The sequence below is a fragment of the Folsomia candida genome, unplaced genomic scaffold (assembly GCF_002217175.1).
Source record: "Folsomia candida strain VU population unplaced genomic scaffold, ASM221717v1 Fcan01_Sc022, whole genome shotgun sequence".
In the NCBI taxonomy this organism is placed as follows: Eukaryota; Metazoa; Arthropoda; class Collembola; order Entomobryomorpha; family Isotomidae; genus Folsomia; species Folsomia candida.
Genome location: NW_019091214.1, coordinates 23,971 through 47,302, shown reverse-complemented (window position 1 = coordinate 47,302; position 23,332 = coordinate 23,971). Strand labels below are relative to the sequence as shown.

At 34.8% G+C, this 23,332-nt stretch overlaps 1 protein-coding gene across 1 annotated transcript in view; it reads right to left on the bottom strand.

Moving 5' to 3' along the window:
• The window catches only part of LOC110858816 (neuroligin-1), a 79,369-nt gene extending 57,833 nt beyond the window's left edge, over positions 1–21,536 (bottom strand). Inside the window, exons 1-2 of the mRNA XM_035858933.1 lie at positions 21,029–21,536; positions 6,265–6,671 (exon numbers count right to left, since the gene is read on the bottom strand). Of these exons, the coding sequence (XP_035714826.1) occupies positions 6,265–6,490 (226 nt within the window). The 5' untranslated portion in view covers positions 6,491–6,671; positions 21,029–21,536. The remainder of the gene's footprint in view (positions 1–6,264; positions 6,672–21,028) is intronic.
• Positions 21,537–23,332: the final 1,796 nt, after the last annotated feature.

The window sequence follows — 23,332 nt, the reverse complement described above, 5'->3', positions numbered from 1 at the left end:
TGGACACAAATGAAAATAAATGGGATTAAACTCTCTCCCATTGCGGTTTCAGACACGGTTTTGCAGTTTAGTTGAGCTGTGAGTGATATTAAAACGGGGTTTCGTCCGCCATTCTGCTCATCCTTTCCAGCCTCCTCCTTTCTCTTCCGTTCTGCGTTATTATTATTCTGTTATGATTATTATCCTTTCTCTCATCCTATATACGTATGTGCATACGTTGGCAGGGAGCACAACGAGTTTTGTGTCATGTCACGCCAGGCCGCAATTCAGACAGAACAAAATAATAAATAAACAAAATGTGGGAAAACTAGTTCATCAACTCGTTACATGCTTCATGAGGGAAGGTAAAAGTCGGATGTTAATGGATTTTAAGTTTGAGGGGAAATTTTACCGGGGCTCTGAAAAATTAAAAATATGCTCACTTTCATTATGTCAACCTTTTTATAGCGGTTTCTCATTTCGCGTTGTTTGTAATGTTTTTTTCGCCGTTTACTTGCAAGCTACTTTTATCGCACCTCGGATATATCTACTTGAAAGTGTAAACCTAAAGCTGTGGATTGATACCATTTTGAGTAGTATTTTCTGAAGGCTATTTTTTACGCGTTCGCATCATTACTAATTTGTGAAGTTTGAAAACTTGGTTCACATGATTCGTGCCCACTTCTATGTCCGCAACTTTTTATGTAATTTAAAAAAGTTTGAATAAAATGTTATAAACTAATTATAACGATCACCACACAAGAGTAGATTAAAATGTTAATATTTGTCAAGATTTTAGTAAAATTGTATTTCGCAGATTATGATTATTTAAAAAAAGTTGCACTAACTAATCCTAAGTAGCGTTTATTCATAACAATGACATGACAATGATAACACCACACTACCTTTTGTTTACTATAGAGGTCAATATTTTTCCAAATATTGAAAATGGCGTCACAATCTCGCAGGTTTTTTTCTGAACTTGCTAATTTATGTTCTTGTTTGTCCGATTTTAATGAATGTATCTATTTATAAATAATCGTTTCGAATCTGCAATATATCTTTTACAAAGTCGTCTCAACTAGCCGTGCTGATAACCCAAAAATAATTTTTCTGGCCAGTTTTTGAGAATTTTTGCGCAAACTTTCCCCAATGTTTTTCCTGTATTTTAAAAATCTTAAGGTGGGAAATAACCTATTTTAAAAAGCAATTTTAAAAAAATTAAGAAAGCTAATGAGAGAAGGCAGAATAAATATACTTACCTACTCCAACTTCTCTCATTACCTTTTGTTTAATTATAAACTCAATTGTTCCGAACTTATAAAAATGGCGTAAAAATGATAAAAATTATACAAATTTTACCACAAAGTTTCACATGCTAATCTCGGCCACTTTTTACCTAGATAATTACGGCAAATTTGTATATTGTGGTGCCTACGGTACAAATAATTTGGTAGTATTTTATTACCAGACGGTGTCCATATGTGGTTCTACCGGAATTGGTAACAAAAAATATCACCGCGTGGTAAGAACAAAGTGTTACAATAATGTAACGAACTTTTATCAACTGATCACCCAGTGGTAGATATAACAAAATCTGAAATTCTTACCCTCGCCACTCTACCGGATTAGTAAGATTTTACTCCCTCACAACCTCCGATTGCACATTCATATCCCAATCTCCTCAGAAACTTTGCTCAATTTCTTATTTTTTTACATTCCCCACAATTACACTTTCGCCTCTGCCAAATAGGGATCAAAACCCAGAACCCACTCACTCTCTCTCCTTGTGCGACTGTAATAATCATAATATCGCCATTATTACAACAATGCATACATCCTCAACTTTGCCGTCTGCTAAATCGTTCCACAAAATTGGATCCTGGCCATGACGACGAGGTAAAGGATCCACCACCACCAGACCAGATGACAACGGGGGCAATAATCCTCAAAAGTGAAAGACTACTTTCTCCTCCATGCTGAAAATTCTACAGTTCTTTTCTTTTTACAAAACTAACCCTCACCACGAGTAACCAGACGGCGGATATTTATTAATTCTAAATTATTCCATTTTATTATGACCAACAGTCAAACTGTGTGGGTGTGTTGCCTAACTACAGAGGTTGAGTATCTCGGGTTTGCCGCGTTTTCAAACTTGAATATTTCTGGCAAGGACTTGAATTTTAGACTAATTTTTGGCAGACTCGAAGACAACACACTCGAAAAGATATTTCCAGAATTTTAAAGTGATACCTTCAAAAATGCCCCCTCCAGTGCCCCCAGAGTTGGAGGGTGCGGTGAAAACACTTTCCAAACTTAATTATTCGTATAGCATGATAATTAAGGAGGTCAAAGGTCAGGGATTTTCAATATCCAAACGTTCGATATATAATATTTTGAAAAATAAAGGAATCCGACGTGAAGCACATGCTGCTGGACTTCCACCACCCCCAATAAAGTGCCCCCTAAGAGTGCTAACTCCGACCGTTTTGAGAAAAATTGACCTTTTGACCTCAAAAGAAAGCCCACCAAGTCAAAGACAGATTGCACGCAAAGTCAAGGTGTCACAGTCGACTGTAAAAAATGCAATAAAAGTTTTGAAGAAAAAACTGAGGAGGAAGACCCGAGTCCATCAGCTGACCGAGAAACACAAAAAAAATCGGCGACGAACTTGCAAAAATTTTTATTCAAATTATTTGACAAAAGGAAAGAGTGAATTTGTTGTGTCACTTGATGAAGCATTATTTTCTTTACAAGATGTAAACGGAAAAAGAAAAGTTTACTACGATTTAGTCAACCAAAAAAATCCTTCAAAGTGGGCCTTCCAGCACAAGGAGAACTTTTGTAAAAAGTTTATGGTTGTTGGTGCAATATCTGGTCGTGGGGTTCTGCCTCTAATTAAAGTTCCCCAAAAAGTGAAAATTAATGCAAGGTACTATGTTGACTGTGTGCTAAAACCACTTTTAGAAAAAGTTGCGCCAAAACTGTACGGCAAGGACACTCCAAAAGTCGTAGTCCATCATGACGCCGCAACCTCGCATACCGCTAAGTTGACCCAAGCTTATGCAAAGGACCTATACAGAAGGCTCGGGATAAAAATTATTTCCAATAGTGAAATACCTGTTAAGTCTCCCGATGCAAGTCCCATGGACTTTTTCGGGTTTGGATATCTAAAACAAAAATGTTTTCTGCGACGCCCTTCTACAATGCTAGGAGTTTGGAAACTTCTAAAAGCGGAGTGGTCTAAAATCGATCCTGCCACAGTGACCAAAGTGTTCAAAAGTTGGAACCAAAGATGTCGACTTATAGTTCGAGAGAAGGGCTCTCACATAGAAAATATTAGAAATCTCCATCACAAAAAACCATCCCGTAATTAAGGTATGAAAACGCGGCAAACCCGAGATACTCAACCTCTGTATTATAAATCGCAAAAATTTCAAAATATATTTACATATTGCTACAAGTTTTGAGGCATTCGCAAATACAGTTCATCTACTAAAGCCGTAGCATTTTTTCATAAGCTTTGCATGCAAAAAATGCTAGGGCTTTAATAGATGCATCATACTTAATTGTATACAACATTATCTGACAAATATATACGTAAATTTATTGAATAAGAGCCCGCCATTAGCCTTACATGTAAAAGAAGTCTCTTATTTAAAAAAAAAATCAAACCATAGGAAATTTCCTTCAAAATGTATACCATTTGAGTAGTCGATATGTAGTCGATTTTATATTGCTCAGAGTTGTACCTGAAAAAATCCAGCTCATGCATTTCAAAAATTATAATTTTTAGATTTTTGTGTTTTTGAATATATTTCTTTAATATTATGTGACATGTTTTTAACAAAGTATTGAGGGTATTCACGCACCTTTGGTAACTACGTAAACAGCGTAAAATCCGTAAACTTACAAACGTTTACAAACAGCTTCCCGTGAATTCACTTTCGCAATTATTTTCGTAAAAATTTATCTGATAATTGGAACAAAATTCCGATCATTTCCAGAAAAATTAATGGAAGATTTGTAGAGCTGCATTTATTGATATACTATATACCACGAACAGTGGAGGCTGTTCCTATAAAAATTTCCAAATTCAACCTTCCTAAATTCTAATCCTAAGTTATTTTTCGACTACACACTAAATCTTAGCTAAATATATAAATTCAGAAATCGGTATGGGTACCCCTTCCTCATTGCCCGTCTGGTTATTTTTTGTTCATCTTTGACTTCATATTCTTTCATGAGAAGCTATGAAGTATCACCATTCCGAATTTCAGCTTTTCGAGACAAGTTATGAAAATCGGTATGGGTCACCCCAACGGGTCCCAGATGTGAAAATTTTACCAATTTCACTTCATATTCTTCCATTAGGGGCCTTTAGCAGCCTCTATACGAAATTTCAGCTCGATTGGATGATTTTGAAAAATCGGTATGGGTCACCCCGTCGGGTACCTCGGCTTGAAAAATTTGTCAATTTCAGTTCATATTCTTTCATTAGGAGCCATTAGCAACCTCTATGCCAAATTTCTGTATCGAACAATTTTTTTTCTTCCCCAAATTGAGTTTACAAAATACTTTACAAAATTAAAAGACGCCCCTGAGCTGCGTAAGTTTACAAAAGTTTGTAAACTGATTTTCCTTGACAATTTTTGTAAAAGTTTGTAAACGTTTGTAAGTTTACCGATTTTACGCTGTTTACGTAGTTACGAAGGAGGGCGTGAATTGCCTCATTAACTACAAATTCAATGGATTTTCGTAAATACATAGCCGTCCTCTTCCAATAACTTATTTTTTTCTTGGAGGGAAAGGATCTCATCTCGTCACGTGGTTGGGGAAAAAGTTTGGCAGAAAGTGAAAGTCAAACTGTTATGGGTGCACATTTCCCTGCGGAGGAAAAGATTGCATCGGTAATCCGATGCAAGTGAGGTAATATTGGACAGACTTTCACTCCCACTTGTGACCCAAAGTTTGAGCAAAATTGCATGGGCGGAGTGGACTTTTTTGAACGGGATGATCTAATATTTGCGTAAGCTGGATTAAATTTTTCTAGAAATAGAATTTTAGTTTTTGATGGTTTGAATATATTTTACGGAAAAGCTTATTTAACTTAAGGAGAAAGTTGATTCACAAGAAAGATATCATTAGGATTATGTAACCGATAAGCTGGAATTGTATTGTTTTTTATCCGGGGAGAAAAGGACGGTGATAAGTTCGATTAAATTTTACATAAACAAAGTTTTGTTGCTTAAACAATATTGAACTTTTGTAAACAAAATAAACTTGAGAATCAACTCTGAATTAAATTTTGGGACGTTTTTGCAAACAATTTCGCATAGTTCTTATTGCTTTGTCAGCAGAACTTTATCTTTTTCAAGATTTTTACACAAATTTTACGTAAATTTCCGTCTCAAGTTTGCAAAAAAATGTCAGCCTCATAAAAAAGGGGTAATAATGTGTGCATCAATCCCCAAAACAAACATGGTGGCAGTAGTTGCATCGATTCTTAATATCCGGTCCAGGTTATCTAATCTACGACGGATTATCTTCTGAAGTTATAAAGCAATGCAATTCAGGACATTGGTCCTCAGGGTTTGTAAAAAACATTGTGTTTTATGTACTAATTTCATTTCACACCTACTTTTTCGCTAGACTTATACCGTTGCCGTTGCCTAAATAATGCCAAAAATTGTTACCCTTATCATCTAAATTTATCTCTGAAAAATGCCATTCTGCATTCCCTTTGAAATCCAATCCTCGCAATTCCACAAAAACAAAATCCCATTTAAAATCAATCCCTCAAAAATAACGACTTTTCATGATCCACTCTTTCAATTTCAAGGTGAATCCGGCTCTTCGTATTTATTCCGCCGATAACAAAACCCTATTTCTTCTCAAAAACAAAGCTCAAACGAATACCAGACACCTCGCAGAAAATTCTCCTTCTGAAATCCATCCCTCCAATATCTCGAGATCATTACAACTCTGTAAAAAAGTTAAGTCTTGAGATAAGCATTCCTAACTTTTTAGCTTTCTCCGACTTTCTCCCCGGAATAAGGCGCACGATAGATTTCTCTCTTCTGGACCCGGCTCAAATTACTTTCTCGCTCAAAAACCCGGCGAAATTGCCACTTCATTCATTACACAAAACTTTCTGGACGACTCTCTCCTCGCGATTCATTATCAACTCCTTGACGGTGTCGATCACTGGTAGGCAAGCAATTTAATTAGCTCGACAACTTTCCTTTTCGTGAGAAAAGTTGGAAAGAAAAATGGAAAAATTACCCAAATGTCGCGCCGAGCTGGAGCTGAACTGCAACCGGACACCTTTCAAAGGTCCATATTTCGTCGTGACGATGGGCGACGATGACGATGACGATGCGGACTGAGACTCGGTCCAGAGGAAGGTGAGGAGCACGAGGAGGACGGGAACGAGGGTGGTTTTTAAGGCGAGAGTCTTACAGTGACCTCGCCGTCGTGGTGAGGTCACGGCCCAGGAGAAGCTGAGCATGACCAAGCTTGCATCGTCCAGGGACGGGTGTCGAGATGGAGGTTGGAAATTGGGTGGAAATGGCGGGATTTGTGGAGAAGTTTCACTGGGGCACTTTCACTGCACACATTTTTTAGAATTTTCGCAATTTGTGGAAATTTTTTAATCCAACAAATCCAAGGGTGGCGCTAGTTTGGAAAATCTGTAATTACATAAACACAAATATTAGTCAACTGCAGAGAGCCAGAATGATCTATAATAATATGTAATCTATATTAATAATTCATCAATTTGTTATATCGACGCAAAAGTATGAAATTTCAATAAAATAATTTACTGCGGTTTCCGTTTTAAATTTCCGCATCGTACTTTTAAATCCGAAATCGAAAGCAAACTTTCAGCCGCGTGCCATATCCATAGATGGCCAACCCGGGATTATCATTTTTGGTAAACTGCAGGCAATCATTTGCGGACCGTCATGTGCGGACGTAAACATTTTGCGGATATGACTATATGATTATTCGCAGAATGCCGGACACCGTTAGAGCTTTTCTGTTTCACAACGTCTACAATATTGTGAAACCATAGGTGTCCAAAATTGTATTATTTTAGGAACTTGAGGACGAAAGTATTTGTTAAACATACTTATCACTCTTCGGTGTAATTATTTCCCGGCTGGGAACAAATTTGAATTTGGTTCACAATTATTGTTAAAACCCTCTGCGAAAATAATTTTTACCAAGTCGGTTATTTTTTACCCAAGGTGGGTTATTTTTTATTATCAAGGACCGAGTGAATTGCAACATTTACAGAGTTTTCTGAAATTAATTGTTTTATGAAATGTCGTGTTTATTTTAAAATAGATTTTGTGATATATTTAAAATACGTATTTTGTGAAACGTACTTGGGGACCAACGAAGGGTCAAGGCTTCCACATTCTACGTGCCAAAAAATTCTGGAACAATTAAATAGATAAAATTGTAATTCATCGAAAAATTTACATTACGTTCCACAAATACAAAAAATTATTTCATAAACAAACATTATTTTATAAACAGAAATTTCGTGGACAAGAATAAACACATTTTCTACACGTTTCTTGCACGTTCTCCAACATTCCTCCAGTTGCTTTCTCTAGAGATGCACAATTAAGCAAGTATTCTCCTCTCAACCGGCACTTCTGGACTGGTCATTATTTTGCATAAACAGCAAATTTAGATGGAACCTGGCCAGTTAATAAGTTACCATGCATAACGTCACTTCAATTTTAAGTCGGGCTAATAAACCCGGTTAAAACCCCCCTCGTTTCAATAAGGACGTTACGTTATTTTGAATTGTAAGTAATCCAAAATTGTTTATTATCAAATCAGTAATGTGTTAGTGTACCGGTCAACAAAACCCGGACACAGCTTTAAATATATTTGGGGTTAAAAACCGTGATAATCCAACATTTATGCATAAATTCAATGTCGCTCCTTATACCCTGACCAGATAGAGGAGAAAGTCTAACTAGCTTTAGTTTATTTAACCCATAATTTTCCGCACAACAGAAAAACAGGTATAGAAACAGCTCGGCGTTAAATAAATACTCTCTCCTAAACTTTGTCCACATGTAATGTCCGTTTTTCTCTCTCACCACAAAACAAACCCAGGGAAACATGGAACACAAAAGTTTTGAAATTTATCTAACCTCTAAACTTTTAGAGAGTTCAAAATGTTCTTTTAAATAATGTCCTTGTTGGCAAGAAGTGGACAAGTAATTGCGTGTTTTTCTTCTCCGCCTAAGTTTTTCTCCCACAGAAAAAGAAACAACAGACTTTCTCTTTCAGAGATATTGAGATCAAGTTTTTACCCTCATTTAAAACCTGTGAAAACCTGTTTTTTGTATGAAATGAAAACAATTTTTCCCTGTGTGTGTGTGTGAATCCAATTTTTCACGTCTCACGCTCCGTTACCTTCACGCATTTCTGGTTGAAAAATTCCATACTTTTTCTTCATAGGGGGGAAATTTCCTTATCGAACGAGTCGTGTCAGTCTGTCTGCTTTATGAGCGATCCTAAATTTTTGACGGCTAATTTAATTTTGATACAGATGTTTGGAGGATATGTGAATTCAACTTTAAAAATGTGGAACTTGGTGTCAGATTTGGTCACAAGGTCAAAGTTTAACCTCAACGTGCAACCTATTAACTTTGACATTACAGAAAAAAAAACAAATTCAAGTGTAGCAATTTTCGTTTGGCAGGATAAACTAAAATTTTGACCTTGAAATTTTTCTAAATTTCAAAACCTTCCAACTCGGGCAATTCGAAGTTAAATAAAGTTTTGAAAAACAAATTTCTGTTATTTTCCCCCCAGAAATGCTGCTCTGTTAAAACATTAAGAATTAAAAGTAAGTAAAAGTCGGGGAGAAAGTGTTGTTGTCGAGTTTCGTGGTTTGGTCGTTGTTCTTTTGGCGGAATAATTATTTCCAGTCGTGAACAAAATGAGCAAACCGCGAAGGATGAATTCCCTGGGGAAAGTTTTCCGTGTGATGTGGCTTTCATTTCTTGCTCCTAAAATTTGCTCAAATTTGTTGCTCGTGGAGAAAGTAGGATGCGAAACTATGTTTGATGTGGGGTTTAAAATGTCGGGCAGTTTTTAGCCCTGTGGTGAAATAAAAGGTTCCTCAAGGGAGGAAGATATTCTGGGGAAAATTTTGCAAATGTAGGTACATTCGCGAAATATTGTAGTTGTGCAGTGCAGATGCTAAATAAAAAATTTCTATGAATTTATAATTTCTAGATTAGTTAGAGGTATTTATGCTTATAAACATATTAAAATGCACGTGCTTTTTGAGTAGTTGATAGTTTTTGGGTGTCAAAACGGTTGGAAAAATTTAAATTTGCTGAAATTCAAACTTTCTTAGGTCTGTAATTTCTAGAAATCCCCATAAACTTAACATCTAAAATATATATTACCACCGTAGGTACATTAAATTTTTACTAGTTTGCGGCGTTACGCTTTATCAATTTTTGAACTCTGCAATTAAACTTTTGGCTCTGGGTTATTTTTTATTATCAAGGACCGAGTGAATTGCTGCATTTACAGAGTTTTCTGAAATTAATTGTTTAATAAAATGTTATGCTTTATTTTAAAATTGATTTTGTGATATATTTAAAATACGTATTTTGTGAAACGTACTTGGGGACCAGCGAAAGGTCAAGGCTTCCACATTCTACATGCCAATAAATCCAGGAACAATTAAACAGATTGAATTGTTAATTATCAAAAAATTTACATTGTGACTCCACGAATACAAAAATTATTTTATAAACAGCAATTTCATGGACAAAAATAAACACTTTTTCTGCACATGTTTTCAGCATGGTCTCTAACATTCATTCCGTTGCTTTCTCTGGAGATGCACAATTAAGCAAGAATTCTCCTCTCAACCGGCACTTTTGGACTGGCCATTACTTTGCATAAACAGCAAATTTAGATGGAACCTGGCCAGTTAATAAGTTACCATGCATAACGTCACTTCAATTTTAAGTCGGGCTAATAAACCCGGTTAAAACCCCCCTCGTTTCAATAAGGACGTTACGTTATTTTGAATTGTAAGTAATCCAAAATTGTTTATTATCAAATCAGTAATGTGTTAGTGTACCGGTCAACAAAACCCGGTAAAGAGTGATCACATCGTGTCCGCCTGGTCCCCAAAATCCCGACCCGGGTTTCCCGTCGTTAAGATTTATATTGCGGAGATGCACAAACTAAGAAACTAAATCGTCCTCTTTAAGACAACAGAGAAGAACAGTAAACAAAATCGTGCTCATTAAGACGACGGATTCCTGGATTCCTCTTCATTTCCTCAGACTCATTGCTCACTCACTTTTCTAGGATTTACTCAATTTCATCCGTGCCATCACCAAAATCAACAATATTCCAAAATCCAAAATCAATATCAAAAATATTTTAAATTGTAGGTGAAAACTGTCTCGTGCAATGCGTCAAGTTTCCAGTAATGTAGACACATTTTTTAATTAGAAAAGCATTCAAATAATTTTGTCAGCTTAACCAAAAAACATGGTGCCTTTTTGAACTTCTCATGTCCTCGTTATATAGCATTCTTTTAGCAAATTTAAATTACCCACAAGTTAACTTTCGACTTCAGATTTATTAAAGTTTAGAAAATTAAAAATTAAATTAAAAAAGTAAAAGTAACGAAAGATTAGGACAATTTATATAAAAACACAGTTGAATAATTTGAAAAATGGGTGAAAACTTTATTTTTTTTATTTCAAAATTTAAATTTAGCAGGACAAGAGACCTATCTGAAAATCCTATCACATTAAATATACAAACTAATGGAAAATAACAATTACGACGTAATAGTTTTTCATAATGAAGAAATTTCAATAATTTCAGACATTTTTTAGAATCATTTAATGAAAAAGATGCAGCAAAATTTTTTCTAGGTGGGTAACGACTTATGTATGTGCACTTTTATAAGAAACTGTGGAGCACTTCTTCACCTAGTTCAAGTTTATGCCAATTACATAATTAGTACTTCTCATTTCCCAGTAAATTATTACTTTGCAAACCTTTGCTTCACCAAATTACGTGAAATAAGCTACACGACTTCAATTTCTCAATGATACCGAGACCAATGTATTGGCGACCTTATCAAAATAAATGTTGCGTAGTTTACAACATAAACTCCCACACATTTTGTTCAACTTTTACAAAATTACCTAAGTAAGCAAAAAATAGACCGACAACCAAACCTTGCAGTTTACCATTTATTTTTTTTTGTAACTTCATCTTCTCAACCTGCCCATTTGTAGGAGGAATTAATGGAGCGAGAAGATTAAGCGAGATGATAAGCCCAGGAGAAATAAATGTGCATCAGGTGTTACTACTGACTCAGAATTACTTCACCAAAAATTTGATTCCCGCTTTCGTATCCCTACCAGACTAATAGTATGGGAAGGATACCAGCGCGGGATGGGAAAAGAAAAACTGAGTTGATATTACGTTGGTCAAAAATGGTAAGATTTTTAAAAGTTACTGTTTTCTATAAGTAAAGTTCAAATAAATTTTGTAACTCGAAAGATTCAAATAAAACGAAAACTTGTATTAAATTCAAAATTGGTGAAACTATTTTTTAAAATTTTAAATATGAAAGACTTAATTTGTTCAAAGGAAATTGTAAAAAAATAAAATTTTTTGATGTTAGACTTACACGACGATAAAAACATTTTATTTATTTGTCAAATGATCAGAACGTTAAGATGTCATGTTTTAAAAAAACTACTATGGTGACAATAATGTTCACGTTATGAAATAAATTCAAAACTAAATTTTCACCCTGCTGTTTATGCTACTTTTAATACTTCAAATTTTCTATCTAAAAAAAACAAACCGTATTTTACCCTCTTTTTTTCTCACCTAAAAATCGCAAGCTGTTATCTGTCGGCTTTCTCCATGTAAAAATATAGATCACGAGTTTTCCTCTTTGCTCTTCTTTTTTCGTTTGCTTAACCTTCTCAGAAACTAATCTCGTCCAAAGCACGCTCCACTTTCCCTCCTGCACTTTCTCCTTGAGCGAGAGAATTATTTAATGTATCGCGTTTTATTATGCGACTTTCTCTTTTCTGCGACCGCTTTCGGCACGAGAAGGATGACATTATTTTATTGCTTTTTATCCAAGATTATATTTATTACGGGATAAATTCCTAATCTTTAACACACTAATTTTTGTAAGTGGTGGTGAGACAAAGTTGGGCCCAAAACACTTTCGCTGAACGTATTTTGCGTTTGATATTGTTCGTTATGTGTATTTATTGCATCGTACATAGTGTAAATAATTCGGGAAAAATTGTTATTGCCGAGTTTACGCATTATTTACCAGTTTGGTAGCGCATTTTAATTACGCAACAGATTATTTTGTGGGTAACTTTCTTTATACTTAGGAGGAAAGTACGCCAACCTCATAATGACAGATCTTGATGCCATTTGGATATGTGGTAGTATACGCTCTAAAAAAATATGTAAAATTTACACAAGGTTGAGTAAACAGAAGGATGGCATAACCCAAAGGAAAAATTTACCTAACGTTGTTCAAACTTAACCCTTTGGGCAAATTTCACACAATTTTGGACAAGTTTTGCACAACGGCTGGGTAAACTTTACTTTTGGTTGTGTCATCCTCCTTTTTACTCAACCTTGAGTAAATTTTACTTATTTTTATTTAGAGTGTACACTCTGAGAAAATAAAAAGTGTAAAGCGGTATGATACCATTCACGCCCGCCCCACCCTTTGAAGGCGCGCCTAAGGCTTAACTAGCCGCACTGAAAAATACGTTGAAAATCCAATTATCCTCGGAATTTCGTATTTGTTATATACTTATGATCCCAGATGGTTGCTTTATCATATCCGACATGAATCTCAACTTTTTCAAACTTGAAATTTTTTGAAGCCAAACCGGGCTAAATCGATAGTCATGTGTGGTCTCTTTTGGTAAGTGCAACCAGTAATTGGTAACAATTTGTTTTGAAACAAAGCTCGAGTTAAATACATGACTTTACTATTAACCAAACTTAATAAAGTAATAACACTTTTATACCGCCCGGTAACATGTTGCTACCACCGGATTATTTAGAGTGTCCACATATGTGTGTTAACACCTACTTTTCTCCGTCACTTACATTCAAACATACTTTCATCCACCCACCATTAATCAAATTTGGACCTAAAACCAACGAATAACGAACTCTATTTGCGGTTCAACTATTTAATCCCGAATTCCGAAACTATTCTCAAAACAAGGAAAGCAAAACTCAACCGTAAAATCTACTCGGTGTGGGGGACGGACCATGCATAAAGCACGTTCGGTTGTAGTATGTCCCGAATTTTGAACATCACATAAATCCAGGAACATTAATGTTTCGCTACTTTTGGTGGAAATTTTGCTAACAAACCAAAAGAAAACATTCATGAACAGTTATTTTGATTTTTTTTACAAATCTTCCCTCGATTTGATGTCTTTTGTGTTAATATTTAGAAACATGTAACCAAAAGCGAGTAAAGATAGTAAAAATAGCATGTTGTTGTTAGTTATGTAAACAAGTACACGGGCCAACAGTAAAATGTTGGATAAATAGCTTGGTTAATTATTGGTCGGTTTGGGTGGGTGGGTATTTACACTAGTTGATAAAGTCTCTAATTTATTTTCTTAGTTTTGTACCATGATGATGATCAGTGAGACAGTTTGATAATTTAAGGTTTCGGTTTTGTATAAAATATAATTACAGTTTTGTATAAAAAAATAGAATCTGTAATTTCTTGTGATAAATACAGGCTAGAGTTGTGTTTCTAATAATGCTCAAGGCAAGAAAACAAATGCCTGAATTTTTGACACGGTATAACTTTCAAATAAAAATACAACCAGATCACGCCATAAATAAATGCCCAAAATACTTGCACAAGTAGAACTCGAATGACATATTGGACCGTCTTCCGGAGAATTTTTGCCCCTGATTTACGCATTTACAATGCCCCCAAAATGGATCACGTGCTTTACGCCCGACCCATAATGAAGTCTTCAATCCGACCGAAATCCTTGGAAACTTATGTATGTCTGCATTTCCCACAATCAAAATCAACCACACGAATTTTACTTTACACGATTTTAACAGTGAGACAGAGGACGGAATTGTGCAGACAAGCACAAACCGCAGGACGTACACGGTCTGATTACTTCCATCGTGTAGATATTCCGTGGAGGGTTCCGTCAAATCGGAATTTTGTTACCACAAATTCTGTAAATTTTAAAACTTACGGGTCGCAAGTTTTGAGTAAATTAATTCCGATGTTTGTAATAGTTTTGCATAATTGAATAATTTACAATTTTTTAAAAATCTGCTAAATCCAACAGTTGAATATGTCCTTGCCGATTATCTAAGTTAATCTAATTAAATTCACCAACAAGTCAAATTTAGTTTTATGACGTTCAAATTACTCGGAAATACCTTTTAATTTTCCTAAAATTGTGTTTCGCATTTTCTCCAATTCATGCCTTTATAAACTGCGCAAATTTTGTGAAATTATTTAACGAACTGTCCCCCAAATCATGATTCTATCTCCATTAAACTTAAAGTCAGACCAATAAAGATCAGTTGAGAAATCTGTTGTAGATTTATAATCCTCCTACTTGTGCCAAGTTCATCGGGATTTTTGTAACCTTGCAAATTTGATGAAAAATTACAAAAATCCGAATGAGGTAGCTTTTTCCTTCGTTCTTGCATTCGAAACCCTGCCCTTTTGCATGGGTAGTAGTTCGTCCACACATTATCTGAGTTAGTTTCATTTGCATGGCGGCGATACACGTGGTGAAAGTCCTTTTACACTTTACTCAATCGCTCCCATATTTATTTAGCGAACGATAAATCCACAACGATCACCTACGTTTCGGGGGCCGTGAATAAAGGATGGGATTCAATAATTTAAAAAAATTCTTGAGGTGCAAATATTATTATTTTGGCAGCACAAATATTCCTGAATCCTGTTCGAAATGAAAAGGCTCATATAAACTCACAGACAATTTTCATGCTGATGTTTGGAACTCGCAAACATAAAAATCAGGTCCAGTGAAGACCGTAAGGATAAGCTAAAAAATGTGATCGCTAGTTATCCATTTCACAAAATTGAAAGGTTCAACAATCTGTCAAAATTCATCTATTAAAAATTTCATACCCAAATTTACATAATAAATAATTATATGGCGTCACTTTCTATCTAAATTTATCATCTTTACAATCTTCATTGATCTGGTGTGAACCATCAATTATTTGAAGTTTGTAAACTTTATGGAACAGTTTACATAGATTACATACGAATAAATATGAGGCCGTTAGTGTATCATAAAGTTGCACAGATTCTTTCTTTATTTTGGAAAAGTTGGTAAAGTATATAATTTTGTACAATTTTTTGTATTTAATTTGGGTTTGTCAATTAAACAAATTAGTTGTTACTTTAGGAAATTTAACCTTATAAACCTAGGATTTTCTACATCCTGTTCGACCCACCAGTCGGGTCGAATGATTTCAATAGTTTCGTTACAATTCATTAATTACAGGGCAAACTTTCTCGTTCCATTTTCACTCGACTTAATCTACAACGCAATTTTCACCGAATTTATTTCGCGGATTGAATTGACACATCCTTCCCACGATTAATTAATTATCCTCCACAATTTTCTATAACTTTTGCTTTAAATGTGTAGTATTTTTTTTTCAACGTGCAAAACATTTATGTATTTAATTTTCATGGTTAAACTTGAAAATTTGGACACACTCTAAATAAAAAGTAAGCAAATTGCTGCTGGGCGGTGTCTATATATGACCTCACTGGATTGGTAGCGATTTCCAACGAAACTGTAGTAAATTTGCTACCATATTTTGACTAACCGTTACAGCGGGGTAAGGAAATGCTACAAGATGGTAGCAAATTTACTACAATTCTGTAGAAAATCGCTACCAATCCAGTGAGGTCATATATAGACACCGCCCAGTACCAATTTGCTTACTTTTTATTCTGAGTGTAGTAATCACAAATAAATTTCCTAGCTTCTCGTAATTTTGAATTTGTAAACTTCATGAATTTTAGGTTATTATTTTATTGTGAATGAATTTGTGCTTTCAATCACAATAACAATGACAATTTGAACTATGTAAAGTATTTGTATGATACTAAAAATGCTAGTCCAAAAAAAACTTCATTATAATTTTAATAGAAAATGGAAACATCTATGGCAAATTTACTACTAATTTTTTGATGATATTCATAAACGGCGTGTAAATCGCATCATTGCAAAAATTGATGTTTCATATAATCTAAGTTAGCATCATAATTTAGCAAAATCTTTCAATTTAGCGTCCAAATTAACCAGAAAAATGTTAAATTTAGCAAAGATACTTTATAATGTAAACCAGATTTTAAAAAAAATTACACAAATTTAATTGCCACTTGCAATCCTACAATTTATAAGCTGGAACATGACTTTCGTAAGGTTTCGGCTACATAAATTCTCACCGTTGAAGTCACCACGAGACGAAACCACATCTCTGCCCGGCTTCTAATTACGCTAAACTTTCTTAACGCACGCCACGCAACGTGCCATGTTCGACCTCCGGAGGCACGTTCACCTCGACACGACAAATCATTAATTGATAACATGACATGTTTTTGATAACATGTATTCATGAAAATGTAAAAGTGCACCCTGCATGAATATACTTATATTTTTTTAACCGCCAAAATTTCCAGATTTGGTAAAAAATAATCCATGTGTAAGTATGGTTTAAGAATTTTAAGAAATATAAATAGTGACCAATTCAATTATTGTGCTTGTAAGCTAATTTAAAAACTATCCGCACATCGAACAACCTTTGCAGAAGTTTACGAAAGATGATCAGTTTAGGTCTAAGACAAAAATGTCGGTATTTTGGTACAAATTAGTTTTTCAACTCATTTGGAAGATTTGGAAACATTCGAGCAAAAAAAAAACCTACAACCTTTAGCAATTTTTTAGCGAGGTTATTTTTTTTATTCCGACACTCAATTTTCGTTTATTCACACTTACTTTACACTAAAAAAGACGGCATGAGCGATCTGAGTAGAATTTAAACCAGAAAACATTTTTCAAGAATTCCAAAATGACCTTTTCATCAATCAAATTCCACAAATTTGCATAGCTAAAACGTTTCTACAGAACCTGCAGTTTATTTGTTGGCCTGAAAAAAAAGTATTAATTCTCCTGACAACTAATTTTTAACTATGAAAAATGTAAATTTCTGTAAAATCTAAAAATATACAGCTAAAATTATTATTTGAAATACACCCAAATATTTCCAACTATTTAACGTGTAACTATATGCAACTTATAGGAAAGTTTTGCAACGGAGGGGAACCATGTTCCATAAGCTGCTTCTGCTTCACTCTTCCTCCGTCTAGACAACAACTTGTTGAAATTTCTGTCAAAAAAGAGAAAGTTTAAAAGAAAACGGGAAGAAAGAGAGCAAAAAACTTCAACTTTCACAGACAGCAATTTCTTTTGTTTTTCGACTCTTTCACTGTTTTAACCCAAAGCTGGTTCAGATCTTGTTCCAAAACGAGTTTCTTTTTGACGAGTGGCTGTCACTTTAAGACTACACATGAAAAAAGCTAGGATGGAATTATGCGTCATTCTCTTATCACCGGTTTGGTAACGTTTATCACATTGGCAAAATCAATAATAAATTATAATCCCTTAGTATAGAAGTATTTAAAATGAAAATAAACTTTATTACGAATGTGACTCTACCAAGCCTGGAATACTTTGTGGAAATCCAACACTTTTCACTTTGCTACAGGTTGAGACGTAATTTGAATTTCACGATGGAAGAAAACATATAATATCAATTATTTTAAAAACAATATGCAAAAACTTCTGCTACCAAGTGAACCGTACAAATCTTGTTTGGCAAGAAATATACAAGATTTTCAAATTGAGGAATTATGAAGTCATTTCAAATTTTGTGCAGAAATATAATTAACTAAAAATAACGAAGATCTATGGTTTTGATTCGTCGAATGCCTTGTTGAGTTCAAGTTTCTGATAAATAAAAATAATACGGAATCTATTACCGCAAAGCTTAGCCATCAGGTAACAGATTTCTAAGAGTGCATAGTCTCCATAATTTTTATTTTTACATTTCTGAAAATGAATACGAAATCTTTTGTTGTATAACTTCTTCTTTTCGAGTGGTTTAAATAATATTATTATTTTTTCCAGCCTTGACGGACACATGGTTTTCTCCGAGAGTGAAAAACAAAGAGAAAGTAAGCTATCGATTTCTTAGAGTTGTTTGTAAAAAAATGGAAAATAGAGAGAAAAGACGAGATGTTTCTTTCTCTCTTTGTTGCTGTTTTGGGAGAAAGCAAAATAGAATAAGAAAAGAAAGTACTTGATCTACTTGTAAGGTTGCAATTTCATGCGTCACTGCGTTTCGGGGTGTGCAGTAATTTTCCCCGTAATTGAGAGATGCAAAAACAAGAGTATTTTTAGACGGGGGTAAAATTAGAGGAGGGATTTATTTGCATTAGAAACTTACTTTAGGAAGAAAACAAGGTGGGCAGAAAGTGGGTGAAAGATGAAGGGAGATAAAATATTTCAGATTTTTTGCTTTTTATACACATTTTTAGTTGAATTTCGTAATTAGAATCATCCAAATTTTCCTTTTCCCGTGCATACTTTTACGTTGGTTTTGTGGAACTTTCCTCCAGTTTTCTGAAAACGCAGCTTTCAAATTTGAATTCTCCACCATGTTCAGCAGTATTTTGAACCGCATGTATCAAAATTTTGTAAAAATTTATTCTTCTCGAGTTTTCTGAAGATTCGGGTAACACACTTGTTCAAATCTTGTCCAGCATTATCAAATTTCATCCCTTGATTTTTTCTAGAATTTTATTTACCAATTTTTCTGTTTTCTTACAAAATTCTTCCTCCAATTAAACCAAAATTTTAAGTTCCGTACTTATTTCTCTTTTCTGCCAGTTTCAACACCATTTGGTCCTTTAATTTCTCCTCCATGCACATTTATCTGATTTTTTCCACACTTACTTCCCTTATATCCCTGCTCATTTACATATATTTCCCTTCTTCCTCCCTCATTTGCATAAACAAGACAACCCCAACAATTGATTTATCGATTCCTTCCAAATCAACAAATCCCATTGTTCCAACTCACTCAGTCAGTGTCCCTCCGATGACACGTTGATATCTCCCTCGTCCTCCCGACGTCCTCTTCTTACCAAAGGCAAAATTAACCTCGTTACCATTTCACCCACAAACTTTCACCCGGATTAATAACGAAATAAAACATTTGTACATAATCCGTTGACTCGGAATTTCGGTAACAAACAGTAATTCGGATCGGATTGGATATTAATAGCGGTGTAATCTTTCGTAACGCAATAAATTAGCAGTTTACTAGTCCAACTTTACTCCCAGTTTATTCTCTCGTAGCCAATATGGCACGATAATCTGGGCCCAATTGTGGCCCGACCCACTCATCTATTTTACAGGGGACGAGGCCATATAATCCGCTCATATTTTATTGCTTTCACTTTCTCCCCTTCGTTCGTAGTAACGAGAAGAAGAAGCAGTGGTGAAAGTGCAGCAATTGGCGAAAACGAGGACGAGAGGGAAAGTTGGTGAGAGATCAAGAGCGAGCCAGAAGCAATTGTCGAGTTGAGAATTGTCCTATTAAATAAAACAAAATAAAATAAAATATCCACGAGGGGAGGAAACGGAGGGAGGGAGGCATGCACAGCGTGGGAGAGGTCAAGCAGTATCTATCCCCCAGTTGATGATACTGATTTCGCCAAATTTTTGGAAAGAATTGTAAAGATATCTGTTCTCAGAAGGACTTTTTAACGACAGCTTTCAACAGTACGGACACGGTTTAATTTTTGGATTAATGAAATCTCGGAATGAAATATCGTGATCAGGTTTGTAATAAAATTACGCAAGTTACTCATTGTCACCAAAATTTTGCAGTAATTTCGACACTATTTTGACAGATTATGACCATGAACTCGCCTCAGTTTAACCAGTGGTTAATTTCCGTTTCGCTAATATTTACGCGATGTGGAAAATATTTTGCCACACTTTGGCCCTTGCTTGGACTAAATTTTGACAGTATTACCCCATTTTAATCAATTTTTCGTGAAACTACTAGAAATTCGTCCAATTTTCATACAGATTTGTCCCATCCGCCTCTTTGGCTTTACTCTTCACTTTCACCCGAATTTTCTCTCTTTCCCTTCGTCCAATTTGTCGTTAGCACCAAAATTGTCCACCCTTTTTTAAGTTTCTCCCACTTCCTCTTCTGAAAATATCCCTTCTTTCTCTTCTCATTTCCCTCTCAACGCTAATCCATGTTTGATCCCGCACTTTTTCGCAAAAAAAACTACTCGAAACTGGACCTTCTTCCTCATCCTCTTGTTAGGATAACGTCTTCCCTCTCGACCTAATTACTCGTAAATTGTGTCGATTTTGTCCACTTTTATGTCCGCTTTCTCCTACAAAAGTCATATATTTTTTTTAACTCGGAGCCCACCAAATCCAAATCTTGTCCTTCGAGTGCAGTTTAGTTGCTTCTTTTTTGTATGGGGACGAATAAGGGAGTAGAAAAACTGAGGGAAAACTTCTCTCGGGGAAAGAATCCCGGGTATTTTTCATCTTTTTTACACAAAATATTTCTCTACATCGTTTCCGAATCGTGTTTTTGAACAGGAAAACTTGGAGAAGAGAGAGAAAGCCATTATCTTTATGACTATTGGGAAACCGAGGAAATGATCAAATAGTTTAATTTACTGGGTATCCGAAAATCTGATACTTTTTCATGGAAAAAAAATCCGGATCGAATTTTACACGAGATTGTATTTACTTTATTTTCCAATCCGGACATTCTCGATAAGCGGAAATGCCCCAGGAGGTGAGAAGAACGAGTAAAATAAGAAAATCATCACCTGCTTGTTGGTTGGTGAAATCAGAGCAGACTCGCGATTGCTTTCTCTCTGGGGCGGAGTGGAACTCACGAAAGCACTAAAACACTCACTAACACGAAACGACACTAAAAATATTTCACAAACTATCAGATCTACAAAAGATTGAAATCATCACGCAGAATTAAATTCTTTTGAATAACAAGGAACACAGATTTTAGACGAATTTCTTCAAAATCGAAAAGAGAAAATTTGCGATTTTTTTTAATTCAAGAGAGATTTATGTATCTGTTTTTCGTTGAATTCAGATTCACTGGTGGAAGTGAGGAGATTCGATTTCACAAGTTAATTTGTAATTAATTAATGTTTCAGTAAGTTTACTACAGTGGAATTTTTGAAAATTTCACAATTTTGCCTTTTTCTCTTGAATTGCAATTGTATAAAGTAATTTAGTTTCACAATTTTCCCTCAAATTATTAAAATTTACACGAGTCGTTGGTCTCATTTAATGAGCGTACTCACGTCAACCTTCGCATATCTCGCATATCTCGCAAATTGAGCATAGCAACATAACTTGCGAAGTTTTGCGAGATATGCGAGATTTCGCAAAAAATTTGCTGGAAAACCATGGGATTTTTTTTCGCAAATTTACCCAGCAATTGAGCATGTCCTTATTTCGCAAAATTATTTTGCAAAGTAATTCTGCAAGAGAAATTACAGAAACCCATGGAAACAATACCAAAATAGGTGTTTTTCTGTAGATTTGCGAGATAAGAGAGTTTTGCGAAGTCATATTTTGCGAATCCCCTCACGACAGAAATATCTTGATCTTCGCAAGTTTGCTAAATGAGTTGCGATGCGAAATAAGAAGTTGTCGTGAGTACGCCCAATGTCTTGTTTTTTTTAAACACAAACGAGTATTAATAATTGACTATAATGCAGAAATAATTGCACAAATTGTACAAATATTACATATAATTTACCAATCGCTAAAAACTTTCACCGAGCCCACAAAAATGGATTTTAAATTCTTCAATTATTCTTCCACTGCAAATAAATACCAATCAATAACAACGGAAAAATCAACTTTCGCTCCACTTTCACTACGTTCAATTTCCCGAAATGCTTTATTTTACTCCAGGTTAATTTTAAAACTTGTAAGGAAATCGTGGCTCTGAAAAGTTGAAAAGACGAATTCTGCACGAAGTTCAGAGCAGCGTGATTCTTTCGCTTTCGAGGTCTGACGAGAACTGAGGAGTTTTTTGGACTGCAGTCGTCTCAACTTGAGACGGAATACGGGGAGAGAGGAGAAAGTCGAGTGCTCAGTAGTTGACTTCGCACAGGATTACTCTGTGGATACAGAATTGCACTCTAAATAATTTAGTGGTTATTTGTTACCAAATTGGTGACATTTTGCATGCAATCACCGAGCTGGTAGAGCATAAACTATGATATAGTAGTAATTTGGCAGGAAATGTTAATTATTATTTACATGCTTTAAAATTTGCAAATAGACCCCGAAACTTGTGACAGAACTATGATGTTTGCTGCCGATCTATATTATGCTCCCGAACAATTTTTGGTAGTGACAATTTTTGAACAATAATTCCATAATTTTCGAGTTGAAAAGAACCATAATGGTTTTATTTCACATTTTTAACACAATTTAAACAAGTTTAACGGGTGTACAAAACCCAATTTTTGGACCAAATATCTATGTTTTCTTTGTTTACAGCGTTTCAGAAAATTGCGTCGGTTAAGCGATTATATTTAAAATTTGGCAAATTTCACAGACTAATTTAAATTAGATAAAAAATAAAGCTTGATATTATTGAAGATGAGTAGACATGTAGTGATTTTAATTTCCACGTCAATTTATTCCCCACTGATGTCCTACACCGTACAAAATATTTGAATATATGTTTCTAAAATTTGTAAAAAAATACTAAAACACGAATTCACTAAAATACGATAAATTTACGAATCCTTAATAACTAGAATTTACAGAAATCAATTTCAAACAGTAATCGTTGCAACCATAAATTCAAATTAATCAATAATAATTTAAAGCAAATCTGAACACACTTATTTTATTCATCTCTGTCGCCTTATCTGTTTGCTTTACCATTAATTACAATTTTACAAATCCTACAATCGGTGTCACGATTCAGCAAAAACCTTACATTTTATAAATTTTTATTGAAATGATCCCTCTACAACCTTGTAATAATCTTAATATATATATTAAGACTTTGTGAGTAGGTGGTATATTTTATATATAAGTAAAATCTACCACCCGCCCACAAAATTTCGCTTCGAAGATACATC